At 39.1% G+C, this 23410-nt stretch overlaps 1 protein-coding gene across 1 annotated transcript in view; it reads left to right on the forward strand.

The window, feature by feature from the left end:
- LOC126188011 (BTB/POZ domain-containing protein KCTD3) overlaps positions 1-23410 on the forward strand; it is a 245802-nt gene that overhangs the window by 2792 nt on the left and 219600 nt on the right. Inside the window, exon 3 of the mRNA XM_049929427.1 lies at positions 17268-17744. Coding sequence (XP_049785384.1) covers positions 17268-17744 — 477 coding nt within the window. The remainder of the gene's footprint in view (positions 1-17267; positions 17745-23410) is intronic.

Consider the following 23410-nt stretch of genomic DNA (forward strand, 5'->3'; position numbering starts at 1 on the left):
CCCCCCCCCCCAAAAAAAATAATGCCCCCCCCCACACCCTAAACCAACCGGAGACTTACCTCTCCCCTATTTTCTCTTCCCAAACTGCAACTTATCTATCTCGACCACCAACCCTGGCCCACCCAACTTACCCCTATACTTAACACATTCTGAACAAACTGCCCCACAAAAAGAAAACCAATCTAAAATCGTCCTCTCACCCACATCAGTCTCATGTGCACAAAAACTTATGGAGGATCTATAATAAAAATAATAAGTCATCAAAACTATCTCTCTCATGGCCAACCAAGACTTCTCGAACCAGGTACCGCGTCTTATGGAGCGCCAAAGGTTATCCCTTCGGCACCGCCACATGTAATAATCCCTGGTCTGAGATGCCAGAACTCTGGCCAACCACATATTCTCTTTACAGACACTGCACTTGACTATTTTGGCCAGCAGTCCAAACATCTGCAAAAATTTTATGAGGGGCATTATGTTGTCCACCATCTCAGCACACAACCACGAAACTGTTAAATTTCACTGTCATATCCATACCTAACAAAAGAAGCCACAAAATAAATTAAACATCTTAAACATGACAAACAGCAAACCAATAACACCAATTGGGAAAAAAATAAATAAATAAAAAAATTAATTGCTAATTCACTGAAACCAATTTCCGTTCTTCAATTACAGTCAATACAAATTAATTCACACTGTGACCAACGACATTCAGATGAACCCAATACACCACATAACACGTGGACCATACACATACCACCAGAGGACACCACCAACCGCAACAAGAAGACATTTGCAAACACAACAAACTCAAACTAAACTCTGTGCCGTAATACAACAAGACGACATCTACAGACACAACCAAACTCTGTGCCGTAATAAAACAAGATGACATCTACAAACACAACCAACTCATAAACTAAACTCCGCGCCGTCATGACATCACACAACATGACACCCTTATGTCACGGGTCAAAGCCAACGGGTGGGATTGGATGCCTGCGTTGACCCCTGGTATCATGTTAACAAAATTTACAAATTACATCACATTTGGGTTCATAGTTTTTGAGATAAGCAGGGATGAAATTGCCGAAATCCAAATTTGCTTCTAAAGCAAGTGATTTTTGAACCCTTGTGCCTCAGAAGGGATGCCTGATCTACACTTGGTGTAGCTAGCATTTAAAAGAGCATTTTTTTTTCCCTGCAAAACATCAAATTTTCTTGAAAGCTTTTTTCGTTGAAGGCCTGCAGTTATCCAGTAACGTTTCTCATGCAGATCAGTATTTTGGAGTATGAGAAAACATAGCCTTTTTTAAGCAGCAGCTGTATCATGTCTTAGGCTGACCCTAATCACGTAGAGATTTGCGTTGTATTTGATCATTTTTGAACAAAATAGACAATAGTGAGATGCACAGTAGCTTTACTGTTTTTCTACTGATAACATTGGACAGTGCCTACACAACAATGCAATAAGAACCTGCAAAAGATAGCAGAGCAATTACATCACCAAGCTTACGGTTTTGTTTCACAGTTGTGGTATATTGTATTTTACTTTTAGGAAACAAGTGTTGATTGGTCAGGTCTGAGATTTTTATCATCTTTCTGATAAAATCGTCTACCGGTTGCTTAATTTCAAATGATGCATGATCTGTTTGGATACACTGTTTGTACTCCACAGTTTCTTCAGGATCAGTGTCCTTGTACATATCAGTAAGTTATTATTAAAATGCATATCCTGCAAGGCAAGTCTTGCAGGAAGTAACATACAAGCTTTTGATTCAGTACTGCAAGCTGACAAACCCATAAAATATGTATAGTCTAGGATGAATTTGACAACATTCTGTCTCCCACTGCACATACATGAGAGAGAGAGAGAGAGAGAGAGGTGGGGACAGAGTGACAACATTTCGCCTGAGTTCATAGAATTTTGAAAAGGAAGTTTCTGGTGTGATAAACAATAACATTCCTTCCAGGCTGTTTAGCAACAGTTGCTTTTATTCCTGAACTTTTGTGCCATCAATTCTGACAGAAACATAATCTTTCATGCTAGGGCAGAGCTTGCTGAATGCATCTACATAATTTGGAGCACTTGATTCTTTACTCCATCAGACAAGTCTCTGCCTGTGTTTTCCTTGGTGCTACTAGCACACCCTTTTAACTTTTCTACTTCCTGGCTGTCTGAATTACTCATTCTGAGACACAAAATTCTGTAGAGATTTTTTTAAATGTACCAACTCCCTGAAGTTAATGTGTGAACCTGAATTTTGACAGCTTGAGTAGAGTTTTGCTTCAAGTCTGACAACAGCTGCATATAATCAGAACAACTTATGCATTTCTTTCTGCCTGAACTTGCTAACTAATTTTGCATTTCTTTTGGGGTGGACACTTCTAGCAGATGTCACTTGCGTACCTATTAAGCTTCGTGCCTGATTAACATTGCATTTGATGTAGCCTTTTAAATCATATTTATTTAATCCTGTGGATATTAAGAGGGGAAGCCTTCAGAGAATTTAAGCTGCTGTGAACTGTATTGCAGGCTTCCACCTGCATATAATTGTAGTGCAACACTGCAGCCTAAACACAACCGTTGCCCATCTGAACCATGCTTATTGAAATTGTTCAGATTTTTTGACAGAGTTTCATTAAACTGTACTAAATTTTTCCAGTTGTGATGATTTTTCATTGGAAAAGAATTACAGCATGATTTTTGCAAAAGTTCAAAGTTTGTCAATGAAATAGCATTATAATGAAGAGAAATTGTACAATTATCACTGAAGCTCTGACCAGAATGATTCAACAACAGTTCCTTCTCTTTGGGAGAAAATTCTATATTATTTAACAGCTTTTTGCTGGAATTGGATGTCAGCAAATGGCAACTCGAAGCATAGTTACCAAAAGAATACTTTGCAAGTCTTCACTTGCTGAAAGCATCAGTTATTCCGATCACTGGTATTATGTCACCTACAAAAATAAGGAAGATTAAATTTGTAATGCTGAATACATTTTTTCAGCTCAGTAGAAATTAAGTAACCAGATTTTGGAGTTGTGTGTGTTCATGGTATCGAGCACTTTGTATGAACTATAAATGACAAGTGATATTTGTGGTGCAGAGCAGGTTTTTGAGTTGCGGTTTGGTTTTGTAGTGTTGGGAGAGTTTGAACTGTATGGGTCAAGTGAAATTTGCAGTTCTGGATTTTCAAATTGTGTGTGGGTTACCGATATCATGGTCTTCGTTTAAACTATACAAGTCACATGAAATTTGCTTTCCCAGTCGTTTTTTGTTTTTACATTTTTTAGTTGTGTTCAACGTTTAGAATTTCATGTACTTGATTTTTTGGTTAATTTTTGTTTCGTAATGGTGTCCTTATTCTTATTGTCATGTATTTGGCTTGGTTCCACACGGACTCCTCATGACTGGCCCGTTAGTTTCGAGCTATTGCTTGAGTAAAATATTTCACATCTTATTTATTTTTGTTTGTCGTGTAATGAGTGATGTCGTCATTGCTGTATTGTGTACGCTTGATGTCTACCATCTTCATGATGTCACGGTTCGAAGCAGATGGTGATGTCATGGGTCAAAGCAGATGGGTGGAATCACAACTTTTGGTTTTGTCCTTTTTTCTTGTTTAATATGTTTCTAAAAATTTGAAAACTTACAACTTGCAAACCTAATATATCATAAATATTCATAGTTTTCATGCTACTTGCGGGACATTACATACTAGAAAGTTGAATTTAAGTTGTCCACCTGAGAGAACATTTTGTGCTTCACATATTGTTGCAATAGCTTATAGTTGACTGCTGCATCACCTTCCTCCTCAAACACGGGGGTGGTCTGGACTCATGGCTAACGAAGTGCGAGCATTTCTACAACTTTTTGTTGAACTCTGTAGCTCATCTTCACCAAGCTATCAACATCTGTACTCTGCAAGACATCTTCCAGTGTGTGGCGCAGGTTTTTTTTGTGTACTGCTGCCCCTTTCCCCTTTTTCTGTTCTATTCATGAGTGATTCACAAGAACAACAATTGCTGGTAAGCCTACATGTTAGCTTAAACTTCTCTAATTTTAACTTCATGTTTTTTTCATGAGACATATGTAGGAGGAAGCAATATATCATGTGACTCTTCTAGAAATGTACACTCCCCAAACTTTTAACAGTGAGGTTCACTGCGATGGAGAATGCAGCTCTTGCAGTGTCTGCCACTGGAGTTGGCGGGACATCTCTGTGGTACTTTTGTGCTTTCTAAATGAACCTGTACGAAATGTGCTGCTATTCTTTGGATCTCTTCCATTTCCTCTCTCAATCCTGTCTGGTATGGATCCCAGACTGACAAGCAATATTCAAGTACTGGTCAAATGAGGGTTTTGCAAGCAATTTCTTTTGAGGGTGGATTACATTTCCTGAGGATTCTTGCAATGAATCTCAGTCTGACATCCATGTTAGGGATGATTAGTTTTATTTGGTCATTGCACTTTGTCACTTTGTAGGCATACTTCTAGATATTTTATGGATGTGACCGCTTTCAGTCATTGCACTGCAATTGTATATCATACAGTAATGAGACTTTGTTCCTATTTATACACAATATGGTACATTTGAAGGTCAGTTGCAAATCCCAACACCAAGCATGGATTCTCTGCAGGTCTCCTTGCATTTCGTTGCTATTTTCCACTGTTACATCGTCTCTGTATGCAACAGCATCATGCATGAAAAGCCTGTTGGAACGTCCATCATTATGCACTATCCAAAAAATTATTTTTTCTGTGATAAATGTAGCTATAGCAAAACAATAAAATGTAAAGCTTTAGTGTCAATTTGGCATTAGAGAGGACTAAGTTCCGTAAAAGTTGATATTTAATCTTTATTTCCACATTGCATTGGAATGACCCAATTGTCATTTGCATGAGATCTTTGCTGGATAATTTCATTGCAATTTTATGTATATTAGAGAAAAAGATACTCTTTTTAAGTGATAGCTAACTTGAGTTTGGGTCAGGTGACCCATCTGAGATTTACTTGGGCAGCAAATTTGGTTTTGGGTAACTTCATCCCTGTCTGTCTCAAGAACTGAACCCAAAAGTGTTAACACTTGTTGGTTTTATAAACAAACTTCTGGGCAACAAAGTTTGCAAAATGTGAGGTTTCTAATCCAGCTACATAAAGAGATCGACTGACACGAACTTTGGAGAAACATTTTTGTGACCAAATTTATCAATAACTTAACTGCGTGCCATTTCGAGCAAAAACAGTAAACCAAATTGCAAAATGCTTACAGCTACATCTGTACTCTGCAAACTAACGTGAGGTGCATGGCAGAAGGTACTTCCCATTGTGCCACTTATTAGGGCTTCTTCCTGTTCCATTCACTTATGGAGCGTGGGAAGAATGATTGTTTGAATGCCTGTGTGCATGCAGTAATTATTCTAATCTTCTCCTTGCAATCTCTCTGTGTTAATAGACTATCTTGGAATAGTTTACATCTGTCTTCGAGAGTCTACCATTTCAGTTTCCTCAGTATCTCTGTGATACTTTAGAACAGATTAAACAAACCTGAGACCATTCATGGTGCCCTTCTCTGTATATGATCAACATCCCCTGTTAGTAAGGTGCAGATCCCACATAGTTGAGCAATATTGTAGGATGGGTCGCATGAGTGATTTGTAAGCACTCTCTTTTTGTAGACTGATTGCAGTTCTCCCGTATTCTACCAATAAACCGAAGTATGCCACCTGCTTGACCGACGACTGAACGTGTGTGTGCATTCCATTTCGTTTCCGTACAGTGTGTTACACCCAGGTATTTGTATGAGGTGGCCGATTCTAACAGTGACTCATTGATATTATAGCCATAGGATATACATTTCTTGTTTTGTGAAGTGCAAAGTGTTACATTTCTGAACATTCAAATCAAGTTGCAGTCTCTGCACCATATTGAAATCTTAACAAGATCTGACTGAATATTTATGCAGCTTATCTCAGATAGTACTTTGTTGTAGATAACAGCATCATCTGCAGAAAGCTTGATTTTATTATTAACATTGTCTGCAAGGTCATTAATATACAACATGAACAGCAAGGGTCTCAGCAAACTTCCCTGGGACACACCCAAAATTACTTTTACATCTGATGATGACTCTCCATCCAAGATAACATGCTGTGTCCCCTCTACCAAAAAGTCCTCAATTCAGTCACAAATTTCACTTGATACCCCTTATGATCATACTTTTGACAATAAGCGTAGGTGTGGTACTGAGTCAAATGCTTTTCGGAAATCAGAAAACACTGCATCTACTTGGTTGCCTTGATGTGGGAAAAGTGAGAGTTGGGTTTCACATGATCGATGTTTTCAAAAACCATGCTGGTTGGCATTGAGGATGTTATTCTGTTCAGAATAACTCACTGTTTTTGAGCTCAGAATGTGTTGTAAAATTCTACAACAAATTGATGTCAAGGATAATGGATAGTAGTTTTGTGGATCACTTCCACTACCCTTTTTGTAGAGGGGTGTGACCTGTGCCATTTTCCAAGAACTGGGCATGGATTTTTCTTCAAGGCATCTGCGCTAGATTATAGTGAGAAGAGGACTAACTCAGCCACAAATTTAGTATAGAATCTGAGAGGGATTTGATCAGGGCCTGGAGCTTTGTTCAACTTTAATGATTTTAGCTGTTTCCCAACATCAGCTGACACTAATACTTATTTCATTCGTCTTTTCAGTGGTATGAGGATTAAATTGAGGCAATGTTGTTGGGTTTCCCTTTTTAAAGGAATATATGAAAATGGAGTTAAACGTTTTAGCTTTTGCTTTACTACCCTCAGTTGCAGTTCCTGTCTCATTCTCGAGGGACTGGACACTAACTATGGTGCCACTAACAGATTTACACATGACCAGAATTTCTTTGGATTTTGTGGAATGTCATTTGACAATATTCTGTTACTTTGGTCATTGAATGCATCACACATTGCTCTCTTGATAGCCAAATGTGTTTCATTCAACATCTCTCTATCTGTAGCTGTACAGTGTGTTTTACACCTGTTGTTGTTGTGGTCTTCAGTCCTGAGACTGGTTTGATGCAGCTCTCTGTGCTACCCTATCCTGTGCAAGCTTCTTCATCTCCCAGTACCTACTGCAACATCACCCGACTTAATTCGACTACATTCCATTATCCTCGTTTTGCTTTTGTTGATGTTCATCTTAAATTCTCCCTTCAAGACACTATCCATTCCGTTCAACTGCTCTTCCAAGTCCTTTGCTGTCTCTGACAGAATTATAATGTCATCGGCGAACCTCAAAGTTTTTATTTCTTCTCTATGGATTTTAATACCTACTCCAAATTTTTCTTTTGTTTCCTTTCCTGCTTGCTCAATATACAGATTGAATAACATCGGGGAGAGGCTACAACCCTGTCTCAGTCCTTCCCAACCACTGCTTCCCTTTCATGCCCCTCGACTCTTATAACTGCCATCTGGTTTCTGTACAAATTGTAAATAGCCTTTCGCTCCCTGTATTTTACCCCTGCCACCTTTAGAATTTGAAAGAGAGTGTTCCAGTCAACATTGTCAAAAGCTTTCTCTAAGTCTACAAATGCTAAAAACGTGGGTTTGCCTTTCCTTAATCTTTCTTCTAAGATAAGTCGTAAGGTCAGTATTGCCTCATGTGTTCCAACATTTCTACAGAATCCAAACTGATCTTCCCTGAGGTTGGCTTCTACCAGTTTTTCCATTCGTCTGTAAAGAATTCGCATTAGTATTTTACAGCTATGACTTATTAAACTGATAGTTCGGTAATTTTCACATCTGTCAATACCTGCTTTCTTTGGGATTGGAATTATTATATTCTTCTTGAAGTCTGAAGGTATTTCGCCTGTCTCATACATCTTGCTCACCAGATGGTCGAGTTTTGTCAGGACTGGCTCTCCCGAGGCCGTCAGTAGTTCTAATGGAGTGTTGTCTACTCCTGGGGCCTTGTTTCGACTCAGATCTTTCAGTGCTCTGTCAAACTCTTCACGCAGTATCATATCTCGCATACTACGCAATATTATCTGTTTCTTTAGAGGTTTCTTTACAATGACTGTATACCAGAGGGTTCCCTCCCACTATGAACTGTTCTACTGGGTACATATCTTTCCAGTGCATGGTCAACTATTCTTTTAAACTTGAGCCAGAGTTCCTCTACATGCTCCTAACCTGTGCTGAAAGTTTCAAGTTCCTCATGGAGATATGACATTACTGATTTTTTATCTTGTTAACATATACAGAGTCCGGCAGAAAAAGTGTACACTTTTTGTTAGGCTCTGGCGAGATATCAATATTGACGTTTGATTTGAGTTATGAGTACGTTGTAGTATGGTCTTTGGCTCAACAGATGTTAGTACTTTCATATCGGTATTGAGAAAACAAGATGGCTGAAGCACACTTGACATTCGAGCAACAAAAATATATTGTGAAGCGGTTTTTCAAGTTTAATAATGCCGTTGAAGTGCAACATTAGTGAAGACGGGAGTTTGAAACAGAACTGCCAACCCGCCTAACAGTTAAACGCATCATTGACAAGTTTGAATTGCAAGGAACGATTTTTGATATTCACAAAGGAAGATCAGGAAGGCAGCGTACAACTACAAGTCCTGCTTCATCGGTTCTCGTGTTGGAAACATTTGTTAATTCTCCACAGAAGTCTGCTACGCAATGTGCATGTGAAGTGGGGGTTAGCAGTACAAGTGTACAAATAATTCTGAAACTGCAAAGTGTAAAGTTTACATTTCACGATTACTGCATGCGATTAATGACAACGATCCTGATCACTGAGTGCAATTTTGTGAATCGTATCAGCAAATGGTAACTGATGATGAACAATTTGTGACGAGGCACAATTTAAACTTAATGGAACCATGAATCGGCCTAACAGTGTGTACTGGACACCGGAAAACCCGCATGTTTATTTGGATAAAGCGGTCAATCTACCAGGAGCTCATGTGTGGTGTGGACTATCATCTAGGGGCTTAGTAGGACCATTTTTCATTGATGCTACTGCCACTGGAGGAATGTACCTGGAAATGTTATGCACATCAATTTTGCCAGGTATATGTGCACTTTATGGAGCTGATGAAGAGGTCCTCTACCAACAGAATGGGGCGCAACCACACTGCCACCTAGCAGTACGGGATTTCCTGGATAGCAATTTTCCAGGCCATTGGATTGGATGAAGAGGACCCATTGAGTTCCCTCAATGGTCACCAGGTCTAACACCTATGAACTTTTACTTGTGGGAACTGTGAAAGATAACGTTTATCGACGTAGTCCACGCACGCTGGAGGAACTTCGCCAGGAGATTACAGCGACATGTGCAGCAATCTCCACTGTAACATTGATTGACGTAGTCGCTGTGACCACTCGTCGTTCTGTTATGTGTATAGCTGCCAATGGTGAACATTTTGAACATTTAAAGTAACCATGTGCTAAACTGGAGGTTGTACAACATGTGTGATCAATTATTAAATGTAAAATAAACACATAAGTAACTCTTTTCATTCCTTAAAGTGTGCATACATTTTTCTGGTGGACTCTGTATATATCTTTCTGCTTCTTTTACTTTTCCTTTGTACTGTTGTAATCGTTGTTGCCACAACCACATCATGGTCACTGATACCAGTTTCAATGCGGACATCCTCAAAGAGGTCAGATCTATTTGTTGCCATTAGATCCAATATACTTCCGTCATCAGTAGGTTTCCTAACCATCTGTTCTAGTTAGTTTTCAGAGAAGGCATTTAGTAAAGTTTTGCAGGATGTCTAATCACGCCCATACTAACAGAACTGTAATTTTCCCAGTTAATTGTCTCCACCAGTGATAACAGTATGATTGGAGAATTTTGTACAAGTGACCTGAGATTGTCTCTCAAGTTTTTGGTTACATCAGGAGATGAGTGTGGTAGGCAATTGAAGGATCCAATAATCAGTTTATGCCCATCCCTGATACTGAGTCTTGCCCAAAAAGTCTCACATGCAGCTTCAATTCTTATCTTGGTGGATTTGAGTTTCTAATCTATTGCAATAAATGCACCATTTCCATTTCCCATTTGCCTATCCTTCTGATATACACTTAAAATTTCCCCAAAAAGTCTCACTGCTATCAATTTCAGGTTTCAACCAGCTTTCTGTGCGTATTCTTATGTGAGCTTCACTGCTTTTCATGAGTGCTTCAAAGTCTGGCACTTTGTTGCAAATGCTTCGACAGTTTATCATTAGGATTTTATTACTCTCACCTGTGGGAGGCATTCTTTCAATCTTACACTGATACTTCTGAGTTTCCTACAGTTATCGTTATCTGTATTGGATGGAGAGTCGCCTAACTAAAAAACTCTTGTGTACACAGTCAGCTACCTGAGTAGCAGCCTCTGATGTGTTGCACATCTGACCCATTTAGCAGGGCTCTACAGTTCTCAAACCTATGGCGCAAGTCCAGGAATTCGAAGCGTAGCATGTCACAGAACTTTCAAAGTCTCTGGTTCAGTCCTTCCACTTGTCTCAGAACTAAAGGGCCACAATCATTTCTTCGGACAATGCTACAAATTGTGAGCTTTGTTGAAACTCCATGCGCAAGGCTGGTCTTCTCAACTTTCTCTGCCAGTCGCTGGAATGACCCAAGAATGACTTCGGAGCCCAGATGACAGGCATTTGTTCCAACTTGTGTCACAATCTGCAGTTGGTTGCATCCTGTTCCCCCAGTGGCTGGGTATAGCCTCTTCAGCATGTTGAATGAGGCCCCCAGGCATACACACTGAGTGCACCTAGTGTCCTTTCCTGTCCCTTGCTGCCATTTCCCTAAGGGGTACCATCATTCCCCATACGTTTGAACTTCTGACAATTAACAGACCCCTACCCTTTTGCATTTGCCTCTTCCTGATGCTGGACAAAACAGGTTTCCCCATGACAGGTGAAGTGAATCCCACTGGGTCAGTTTTAGTGAAAGACAGCACCTTGAATGTATTGGTTGGAGGATCGGTACAACACCCTGAGTCCTCTCTGGTCCCTGTTCATCCTGTACAGGATACCTAGACCTACCATTGACACACCACTCACAGTGAAGTGGATGGGTAATCAGCACCTTGAATTTGTTGGTTAGGGTGTTGGTACAACAGTCTGAGTCCTCCCTGGTTCCCGTCCACCCTGTACAGTATGCCTAGACCTGCCATTGACACGCCACTCACTGTCAAGTGAATGGGCAATGACAGATCCTGAACTTTCTGCAGAGGAGACAGGATCCACAGGGGAGGATAGTACTTGAGGTACATCTGGTACAGGTATCACAGGTACACAACTCTCGGAAACTCTTCCAACACACCAATTTGCAGCTGCTGTCAATCGTTTGACAGTAGTCTGGTCGATTTCCAGGTGCTTACGAATGTCAAACAACTCATCCCGTGTTTGAGAACAGCAGTCACAGTAATGTGCACAGTATAAACTGTTCAACAATCTTGCCAAGTTTGCAGATGTACCACAATCATTTGCTGAATTACAGGTCTTTGAATATATGGCTAATATTTTTGAAATGTCTCAGTGACATTTGTGCACCTTTCAGTTAATAGCCCCCTACCGGGGAAACTAGAAATTTGTAAATATTCCTATAGTCATTTAGCAAATCTACAGACCAAAGTAGAACAAGATCAGGGGTAGCTGAATGGGACCCCCTAGCGCACTTAACAGGAAATCACCCAGGTAACATTAACACAAGAAATATTGAATGTTGCTCAGTTGCTCTTTATTATTGCATTCTTTGTGGAAGTTTCATTGTTGCTAGCATTTGTTCTTAATTGAAGTATTATTGTTTTTAGTTGTGCCTTCATTTCATTATTTCAGTTTACTGCTACATTGTACTGGGATTGTTTTTCTTACCAGCATTCATAGCACTAAAGAAGAAAGCACTTTCTTCCTTCATAAAACAGATTATAGATAGGGACAGAAAAAATTGGTGTTATTTTATGGCCAAAATCGGTGTTATTTTTTGCATTTTTTGGTGTTATTTTCTGGCAAGTTTTTTCTATTATCAGTTATTTATTTTTGTCATATTTAACCATTTTTCAATGATGTGTTGGAAATGGAACTATTCCTAAGACAGGGTGGGCCAAACACAAGACAAGTGTAGAGAAATATTATTTTAACAAAAAATTTTGACACAAATAATTATTTAAAAACAAATACCAAAGTTAAAAATGAAAATAACAGTTTGTTGTAGATATATTATTGATGAAATGTTTTGCACTTCTTCATATCATTCTTCAGCTGTGTAGACCACAGAAGCTGGTCTCCGCGGCTCAAGAATGAGCTGAAAATGCGCTAGAAGCATGAAACGCATCATCAATGAAATATCTGTAACAGAGACTATTATTTCAATTTTTAACATTTGTATACTGCACTTGGCCAGAATGGTGTGGAGTGATACATATATTTTAAATACTGTGAAACAAATTATCTATCAAGGATGTACCCAGCAGATTAAAAAATATACAGAACTCCCCTTTTTTCAGGTCTGCAATCTACTTTCGACACTTGACAGTTTTTCTCGCCAACTTAAATATTTATCTTAAATGGTTGAAATTTCTTACGGAATAGCAATAATGAAACTTAGAAGATAATCTTTTAATGTAAAGAAAAATATTTTCTTTTGCAGTGCTGTTGTTAATAAATAAAATCTCTTGGCTGCATTCCCAAGAGATTTTTCTGTGTGAATATCACCAAGAAAGCTTGAAGGTTTTTTAGGTATTCCTAAATAACAAAATATTTATAAACATTTACAAAAGGTACATGTTTCTTGGAAACAAAGCTTATAATATGTTTCAGTACAAGTTTTAAATTCTATTTCCCATCAGTAACATAGTCTTTTAATACAAAAATAATTTCTTTTAATGTATTCTCATTATTATTATTATTATTATTATTATTATTTGACACTTGTATACAACTGGTAGGAATCCTCATTTATGTACTGCATTTTCTGCAGTTTTTACCAAGATCTGGACAAATGGGGTAAAACAAGAGAAAACAGAAATCCATCCATAAACGGAAGAAGCATAGTTCATCCTTACTTCAGAGAAGTAAAAATTAAAATTAGTAAACATTTGAGAAAGTGAGAATATGCATAGTTTTTTACGAAGAATAGGGCAATGAGCTTACAAAGATAGATCTACAGTAGCACTAAAGCAAGTACATTTTCACTCTGTAGACAGTTTTTTGAATGACAGCATTGTCATTATTTCAGTGTTGTCTTCAGAGAGACTGTGCCGTCTATCTGTCAGTACTTGGTTATAATTTGAAAACAGCCTCTAGCTGTCAGTATTGGAACACAGGAACCAAACAGCTTTCAATGCTAGAGCTGCAGATTCCTGATTGTCGACCGCAGTTTCAATGAAATTTTGAAAACAATCATGTCGATATTAATCAGAATTTTCGCAAGTTAATACATGCAGAAAAATACACACACAGCCTTGAATACCACTTGTGCTATTGGTATTGCGCACAATGTTGTTTATTCACAATGGTTGGCAGCGTGCATACGCAAAACAGTTGTCCTGCCAATGAATGGTCTCTGTAAACTTGAGTAATGGCTTAAACACAGGCATGGACAATATTAACGTGTTTTGAATGCTATCATGGAGTACACATTTTTCTTTGTTTGGATGATTTGAGAATGGGGACTGATCCTGAAACTGGTCATCAGTTAAACAAATGTAACTGTATTTTGTAACTTTGGCTGTTTTCTACATAAAACTGGTTAACTCAAGTTGCTGTTCTGTTATTAATCCAGCATGCTGGAAATCCAAAAAGATGAATTTTGTAGCTGCTCGTTTCCGTCGCAGAAATTAATGCTGTCCTGTAATATAGCTGACTCACCAACCTTTCAGAACTCATCACATATTCAGAAATAAACACCCAAATATTTATTTCATTTTTCGATCTCTAATGAGACGGAAATTTTATCATCATTTATTGCAGAACGTATTACACTTTCGGATTTTTTCTTTTACTTTTACTGTAAAAAGTGGTGGAGTCTATAATTCATAGAGCTTGTATAATTCTAATACAGTCTTTTCTTCGTGGGTCATCTACTTCAGATTTAACATTTGTTATGCTGTTGTCCATTAAAAGGAATTTTGAGAATGAGTAAATGTGACAGTAACCATAATGTAACATATATTATTTTATTCATGCTCATTCCCCACAAACCTCCCATATTTTATTTTTTTTTTATCTAAGAAAAACCAGTTTACTGGGCTACCACAATTGTTACTCTTTTGCTTATTTGTTTCTGACTCATACTGTCTTTTTTCATTTGACTTTTAAAATGTTTATCATCTCTATTCATTAAGTTCATTAATTTTTATTTGCTGCCAAGTTCATTTCCAGCCAGTTATATTTGAAGAGTGATTTACGCTCAGCTCTTACTTATCCTATTTGTTCACTACTTGTCTTGTCTTTTTACTACTGTAATTGTCAAATTTACCTTCAGCTGTTTTTTATTGCTGTCACCTCCCACAAAATTGTTGTAGATGACTGTTTAAATGAACAGACATTTTTATATCTGTAGTTTATTATTGAAATTTGAGGATAGAACGTGAAATTTTACTTAAGTATGATTTTTGGACCTTCTTTAAATAAGAATTCAACAGATGATTTATTCAGTCTTATTGTGCAGGTAAATCACATTTGCTATATTTTTGTTTCTATATTGTTTGTGTTCATTAATAATATGTCATTTAGTTAATTTGGGTGGCACTTTAGATTGTACTAGATCTATATAGGACTGGTGGACGTGGCAACTGTACTGACAAATATGATGTTGCTGTTCTGCTTTGCACCTTTATTTAATGACAGCTGTGGTCTCAGACTAAACTGTGGTATAGCCTGAGGTCTAAGTTAGATTGGAATGTGATAGATTGGTTGTGAGTTGGTACAGCCAACAAATGTCACAAGATAATTTTTCCCCCCATTACAGATTGTGGTGATACGACTTGTCTGTGTAGCCCAAGGCTTAGGTTAGTTCGGAAGGTAACCAGAGATGCTGGTTTTGCTAATTTCACTTAACACGTGTAAAACCTTTTACAAATATAACACACTGAATAACTTTCCTGGTATCGACATAGCATGAGAGAGTGTCACTTCAAGCCACATACTTGCTTTGAAATGCTATAAAGAACTCACTGATACCCACCAATCAGATCCATACATAACAAGCCATCTGCAGGGTAGAACTAGTAATTTATTTGCACTTATCCTACACAGCTAAGATGATCTTCACAATACCGATTAACTTGCCTGATTTAAAACCTTCTTCATTTCAAAAAGCTGTTTTTGTGTAGAATATCTATGGCCCCTCTGACCAGTCTAGCATATTAATGATTAGATCTTGATAAAACTACAGTATTAGTGAAACGAACTTGATGGTTTTCCTGCATATTGTAAGTGCAGACTCCTGTATGTCCCTCATCTATTTTTGTGAGATGTGATTGGTGAAAATGTCAGTAAAAACATCAAGTTAATGGGCAGTGGAGACTTTTGCCCAATTCAGTAGTGTATAAAGAAAGTAAATCCATTATCGATACAATGCAGAAAAGAGGGATTGCATTTTTCGGCCACGTATCTCTCCTACCAAATACTAGAATCCTGAAACAACTTTTTGACTACTCTTGGTACAGTAAAACCAAAAACATTTGGTTTAAAGAAGTACAAAGTGATCTGGATGAATTGAACATCACCACACACCAAATTCAACACAGAGAAGAGAAACTGCTTTTGAAGAACAAATACACATGGCTGACATTCAGACCATCAGAACAGAAGTAGTAAGTCATATCTGCAGAAGGACGAGCAGCCAGATCACAGTGAATGAAGAAATTTTGGGAAATGAAGAAATTGCTGACTGCTAAGACCTAAACTTAATCATTGTAGACTCTGTTGTTTTATGTTTGATTTTAGTGCTCAGTTGTAGGTGTAAACTATGTAAATAAATAAATAAATAAATAGGGTAAGTTTACATGTAAGAGGCTTAGTCTCTTGTGATCTATTGCACGTCTTTCTAAAGGCATCATTCATGTTAGAAAGAATGGCAACGGCAACATTTTCTCTACTATTGAAATGGTTAGTATCTGAGAAGGGCTTATCATTAAGTTTTAATACACTGAAGGTGGAATATATTTCCCAACTTCCTGAAGTGTTATGAGTAGTTGTTCTGCGTTTTTGAGGAAATGCAGCTAACATGTAACTGACATTCCAGCTCTTCCGGAAAGTATTTAATGAATTTAAGATCGGGAATCAGTCCAGCAAATATGCTTATGATTTTTTTGAAACACTATGTAATGGCCATAGGTTTAAGGACAGCAACATTATTGTACTGCTACAGAAAAAGTGATTCCTAACTATTAACACTTTTATCTTTCCAGGAACATCTTGAATCATTTAATCATTGAGCCAAATAAAAATTAGAATTTAATATCCTATCATTGATCCAAATCCAAACCAGGAAATAAGGCACAGGCCATCTTTGAAGCTCCACTGAATTTTACCTTTGCTACAACTCATCAGTGCAAATGCCATTTGTTAGGCATTTCTTAAGATTTCCCTTGAGTGACGATAGAAATCTCTGCAACAAAATGGAGAGAGATGATTTATTTGTGCAATACGCTTTAGCATTCAGTCATCTGTAGAAACTAAGTACTTGGCAAGATTACAAAAATGGAAAAATGATGATTGGGTTCAGTGCTTTTCTGATCAAAGACCTACAGTCACTTTGCCTTTGAATCCAAGCAATTCATCTGTTTGATTCAAACTGATAAAATGTACACAAAGTTTCTACATAGTACCTGTACTTATGTACCCTCAGATGCCTGTACTTATGTACCCGCAGATCACAACAGAGGTGGTTCTGCAGTATGTCCAGAGAGTTATGCACATTTGGTATGGGTAGGGCTCTTGTAAAAGTAGCAGTTTCGGCGTTTGACCTGTACAAAGGACATATAATGTAGTTCAAAAATACTTTCATAATATAACCAGCATCAGTTAAGAATATAATAGTGGTAGCTATATTTAACCACCAGCTCATGCACACCATAAACTTTCCTTTTTACCATAAACAGCTGCATAATATTCTGCAGTGGCACATGTTGTATTTCTGTTTTCTTTTACTCATATCACAGCCTTGAAGGTGATTCTTAGACTGTGTCATGTGTATGTGTATGTCTTTTGTGCTGATTTTCCTTATGCTGTGTTTACAGGTATACCTCTTCAGGAACCAAATACAAGTACTTCGGCACCTTCTGGGCAGCCAGATATATTGGCAGCTGCACATGTTGCTCGGCCTGGTTCTATTGTTCGTGTTCCACCGGAGGCACCACCAAATGGTGCCACTGCAGCAGCTGCTTCTACTCCTCCCAGTGCACCTCCAATGGCTTCACTCTCTGCTGGAGTCACGACTGCACCTGTACCACAGGCAACATTACCTGCACCTCACACGCATTCTCAGAGGCCATCTCCTGCAGGTGGTCATTCTCGCAATTCCTCTCTGGATCTCAGAGTCTCGTCGTCAAATGCTGCTTCGAGAAGTTCTGCCGACTTGCGGGCGATTGCAAGTCGCTCAGCTGTCGGTCACTCACGTGCTGCATCACTCGACCTGAGGCACACAAGGAACTCCTCTGCAGATCTCAACAAATTGTTTCGCAATGATGTGGGACTCGTGTTTGGACCTCATCAAGGTATTAATCTCCTTTCATTTGCATAATAATTATTAATATATTTGCAAGAGACTCCTGTGATCATATTACAAATTTTTCTTACAAAATGTGTACAAGACATTTGCTTGGTTTCAAAATCCTGAATTACCAGTCAAACTTCAGTGGCATGCTTTTCATTGTAGTTGGACATTTTACTTGATACAATAATAAAATTCCTGGCTAGAAACACCAACCAAAATCTAAGCAAGGCAACCACCTTGCTGCAGACAAAAGATTGTAACACATCCCCCCCCTCCCCCTCAGCTTTCCAGCTACAGTTTATTCTTTTTACACACACACACACACACACACACACACACACACACACCAACATGTGTAGCTGCTGCAACATTGATTTTTTACAAAGAAGTGTGCAAGTAAATGGGTGTAATGAAAGGAAAGGATAGGCTTGGGCAGTCAAAATGGGATGATATGTGGTGTGCATAGGTTTTGCGAGGCCAAATTCAGGTGACAGTGACAGCGGGAGGAGGGAGTGGTGATGTATTTTGGAAATCAGGTTATCCACAGAGTCAGCATTAAAATGTAGATTAAAAGTGATACCAGTGACTTAAGACCAATGACCTTGCCACATTGATAACACCAGTTCCTGTTCAGTCATCAAAGCTAAGCAACTTTGGGCCTGGCTAGTACTTGGATAGGTGACCGTTCAATGAAAACTGGATGCCATTGGTTATTAGAACATGCAAGTCACCGAAATGGCACCCAATCAAAAGCTTGGTGCCAGGCCTTGGTGCCACATGACATTTGTTTATTTAGTGACAGAAAGGGGGGAGTACAAAAAGGGGAGCATAATGTTGAAGCAGGAGAGAAATGATTAAGAAACTGGTAAGGGAGTGGACAGAGGATGGTGCCTAGTGGTGGTTTAGGTGGGAAGATTGCAGGGACAAAGCCTGTACTGTAGGGATATTTCCTGTCTGTGCAGCTCAGAAGAAGTGGCATTTGAGATATGCTATTTGATGCTAGAAATTTCATTTACTGTCTAAACATTAATTCCTGTTTTCCTGCATATTCTAAGTGCAATCTTCCGTATGTCCCTCATCTATTTTGTGAAATGTGATTGGTGAAAATGGGCCCAAATTTCAACAGTACCACAGCCATTTCTGTGCTGCAAGTATAACTTCTGATTGTTGTTGTGCTCCTCGTATTCGAATTCAGAGATATGTAAACAGGCAGAATGTGACGCTGTGTCACCTATGTAAGACAACAAGTGTCTGGTGCAGTTGTTAGATCGGTTACTGCTGCTACAATGGCAGGTTATCAAGGTTTAAGTGAGTCTGAACATGGTGTTATAGTCGGCGCACGGGCGATGGGACACACCATCTCCAAGGTGACGATGAAGTGGGGATTTCCCCATACAATCATTTCACGAGTGTACCGTGAATATCAGGAATATGGTAAAACATCACATCTCTGACATCGCTGCAGCCTGAAAAAGATCCCACAACAATGGGACCGACAATGACTGAGCAGAATCATTCAATGTGACAGAAGTGTGACCCTTCCACAAACTGTTGCAGATTTCAGTGCTGGGCCATCAACATATGTCAGCATGCAAACCATTCAATGAAACATCATTGATATGAGCTTTTGGAGCCGAAGACCCACCCATGCATCCTTGGTGACTGCACAACACAAAGCTTTACGCCTCACCTGGCCCTGTCAACACCGACATTGGACTATTGATGACTGGAAACATATTACCTGTTTGGACAAGTCTCATTTCATATTGTATCGAGCAGATGTACGTGTACGGGTATGGAGACAACCTCATGAATCCATGGACTGTGCATGTCAGCAGTGGACTGTTCAAGCTGGTGGAGGCTCTGTAATGGTGTGGGGCGTGTGAAGTTGGAGTGATATGGGATCCCTGATATGTCTAGATATGCCTCAGACAGGTGACACATACGTAGCATCCTGCCTGATCACCTGCATCCATTCATGTCCATTGTACATTCAAACAGACTTCGGCAATTTGAGCAGGACAATGCGACACCCTGCACGTTCAGTATTGCTACAGAGTGGCTCCAGGAACACTCTTCTGAGTTTAAACGCTTCCGCTGGCCACCAAACTCCCCAAACATGAACATTATTGAGCATATCTGGTATGCCTTGCAATGTGCTGTTAAGAAGAGATCTCCACCCCCTCATACTCTTACAGATTTATGGACAGCCCTGCAGGATTCATGGTCTCAAATCCCTCCAGCACTACTTCAGACATTAATCAAGTCCATGCCACAGCATGTTGCAGCACATCTGTATGCTCACGGGGGCCCTACTCAGTATTAGGCAGGTGTACCAGTTTCTTTGGCTCTTCAGTGTATATATATGAAAAGGGGAGTCAACCCCAAAGAGTGTTACATGGATGGGTAATGAAGCAAAAACGTCGTTAGCAATCTTCCTTCTGTATATCATTTCTGTGAGGCTTAGGTATCCACTCCATGCTCAGCCCGGATAGATTGTACAGGTCCTTAGCTGTTCATGGGATCAAAGTGGTCCTAAGGTTTGAAACTAAAAACACACACAGCCAAAGGGTTGTACCATCAGTGAGTATAAACACCCAAACAATAACAGAGGCTAGATAGGTAGTCTTTCTCATCGAGCTTCCTTACAGATAACAAGAACATGTATTATTGTACAGAACATTTTGATACTAAGAAATTGTGAAGGAAAGTTGCTACTCACCATATAACGGAGATGCTGAGTCGCAGATAGACATAACAAAAAGATTTTCACACTTAAAGCTTTTGGCCAATGGCCTTTGTCAACAATAGACATACATATGCGCACACACATACTCACGCAAACACAACTCACGCACGACTGCAGCCTCAGGCAACTGAAGCTGAAACTGTGGTTTCAGTTGCCTGATACTGCAGTCGTGTGTGTGAGTTGTATTTGCATGAATGTGTGTGTGTGCGCTTACGTATGTCTATTGTTGACAAAGGCCATTGGCTGAAAGCTTTGTATGAAAATCTTTTTGTTGTGCCTATTTGCGACTGAACATCTCTGCTATATGGTGAGTAGCAACTTTCCTTCTCATAATATTTTTTACATTCCATCCTGAATTTTCCAAATTAAAGTATCACCACAGCACAGATTTAAGGGCTTTGGCCAATGGACTTAGTATATTCCTTGATTTAGGGGTTATCAACCTTGTAGTCTCTGCAGGCCACAATGTCAACAGCTGAATATTTTTTGTGTCCACAAGTTAATATTACATTAACATTTTAAAGCTGTTGAATTAAGAATGAATTTAAATTCAACATCTTTTTCATTTTGCTAGTAACATTGTTAGAAACTAGCTTAAATGAAATATGAATGGCAGTCAGTGGAAAAAAAAACCACACAATTAATGTTTCTAACACACAGTATGGTGTAAGAAGAAAATAAATTAATAACAATATACATAGTCATACACAGGGTGTTCGGAAATTCCTCTTACAAACTTCTAGAACTTGTTGAGCAGAGTGAGTACACAATATTTTGAATAGGAACCCATGTTTGGAAATGTATTGTTTCCGTTCTATGACAATTTCAATTCAGATATTGAAGTAGGTGTGATGCTGTACAATTATTAGGCAACAGTCCGAAAAGAAACATAACGAAACATCCATTTGTCACTTAAGCACATCTGTTTGTATTAACATTGAAACAATACGTGTTTACATTATTCCAAAACAAAAAATAACTCAGTATACTGTACATACAGAACAGTACTGATGCATTACAACAGTGGCTTGATGTGGCGCCCACAACATTGTTACAGACATTGTACCTATGAAGCGTGTTCTGGTACATGCTCTACATTCCACCTGATGTTTCTTGAGTTTCTAGTGCAGTGGCTAGAAGTCATGCCATCAGATATTCCTCTGTCTCTGCAATTGTTGCTCATGCAGAATGTCCCAAATGTGGTTAACACCCATTGCATGTGAAATTGTTCGCATCTCGTTACATGTGATGCAGTACATCATCTTCAAATTCAGGCATGTGGCATTGCTGTGGAGCACCACAGTTCTGCCTCCTCATGGTGAATGTACCTGTTTCTTGGAGCTGCTGTGTAATTTGGGCAAAAAGTTTGTGTGATAGCGTGCTATGTTGTGGAAAATGTTCTTGATGCAGACAACTAGCAGCTCTTCTGTTATTTCAAATTTACTGTACATGAGAAGCATGCCTGTGTATTCCGAAAACGTGCACTGGACCGTGTTTTACTGTATCGGGCACACACAGGAACTGAATAGGTCTTGCAGCAAGGCAGACATTAAGTGACATCAGGTGAGTGCCTGACGTAGTACTCATCATCCTGTCTACTATTGCTTACCAAGGCAAGCACATCTGAGAATTTTGTCTGTTCCTCAGCAGACGTGGATGCATAACACACCCGAATTGAAACCATCTTATAATGGAGACGGTACATTCCTGGACATGGGTTCCTATTCAAAATATTATTTACTCACTCTTGTCTACATGTCCTAGAGGTTTGTAACCGAAATTTATGAACACCCTCTGTATTTGTGCTGGAGTGAGAATGAACATGAACAAGTCAGTATTATTGCAGTTTAAGAAATAAATGCAACTTGAAAGATTGGATTTTACACTTCCATGTCAGGACACAAAGTCTTTTACCCCAAAAGTGGACTGTGTCCAATGCTTCCGTACTTCCCTGTTGTAATTCATCAAGGATACATTTAGAGAGACAGTGAGGAGATTGGGACATATTTCCTACGCTGATGATTGACACTCTTCCACCTGTCGTTAAATTCATTTATGAGCTCTCACTTGATCAGGTTTGCTTTCACTGGTGCTACGACTATTCCCATGCAGTTCAAGCTTCTCCAAATCTTCCATCTCAAGTTCTCACCACTGGGCATCTCCTGTAGTTGTTTGGGAGTTTAGTAAGTTCTTTATTCAAGAATCCGTTGCAGGATTAAAGTCTTCCATGGAAAGTAAGGGCCAAATAAGGTGTTAAGTTCATTGAAGTTATGCTTGAGCTGCTCAGTGTGTTCATGACGGTCTCTTTGCGAGTTTGGGTCTGTAAATCAGGCCACTTTGTGTAGTTTATTGAGGGACATGGGTATAATGCAACCATTGTTAGTCATCATCTCTCATTTAAGATTAAATTGATCCTTTTGCCATGTACAGATCGGGACAATAATGACAAGCATATTCTGCTGTGGTTCTCAGCACCTTTGATCTAGCTCCCAATTTGCCATTAGCCAAATTCCTCAGTGTGTTATTCCTTGCAGTGACATTATGATTGGTCTTCCTGCAGTGATGTTTATATGGCAGGAACTGGTCCAATACAGCACTCAGGTATTCGGTTTATCTGTTGGTTTCAGGGTGATGCCATTCAAAACTGTGTTCAGCTTTCAGTTCGACTGTTTTGGGTTAAGATGTAAGGTGCTGACTTGTGTCTCAGCGGTGTGGGTTAAGGGAATTTTCCTGGTAGCATTCTGGCATGGAGCTTAGGTTGCATCTCAGGTTTTGTTCTATATGCTCAAAACTGTTTCCTTAAGCTGTGATTATCAGATCGTTGGTATAATTGAATCGGGTCATGTAATTTTGTGTTGGTTGGTCATTGTTATACAGGTTTGACAGGAGGGGCAGGCAGGGCATTGTCCTGGGAGAAC

The sequence above is a fragment of the Schistocerca cancellata genome, chromosome 5, assembly GCF_023864275.1.
Source record: "Schistocerca cancellata isolate TAMUIC-IGC-003103 chromosome 5, iqSchCanc2.1, whole genome shotgun sequence".
Classification (NCBI taxonomy): Eukaryota; Metazoa; Arthropoda; class Insecta; order Orthoptera; family Acrididae; genus Schistocerca; species Schistocerca cancellata.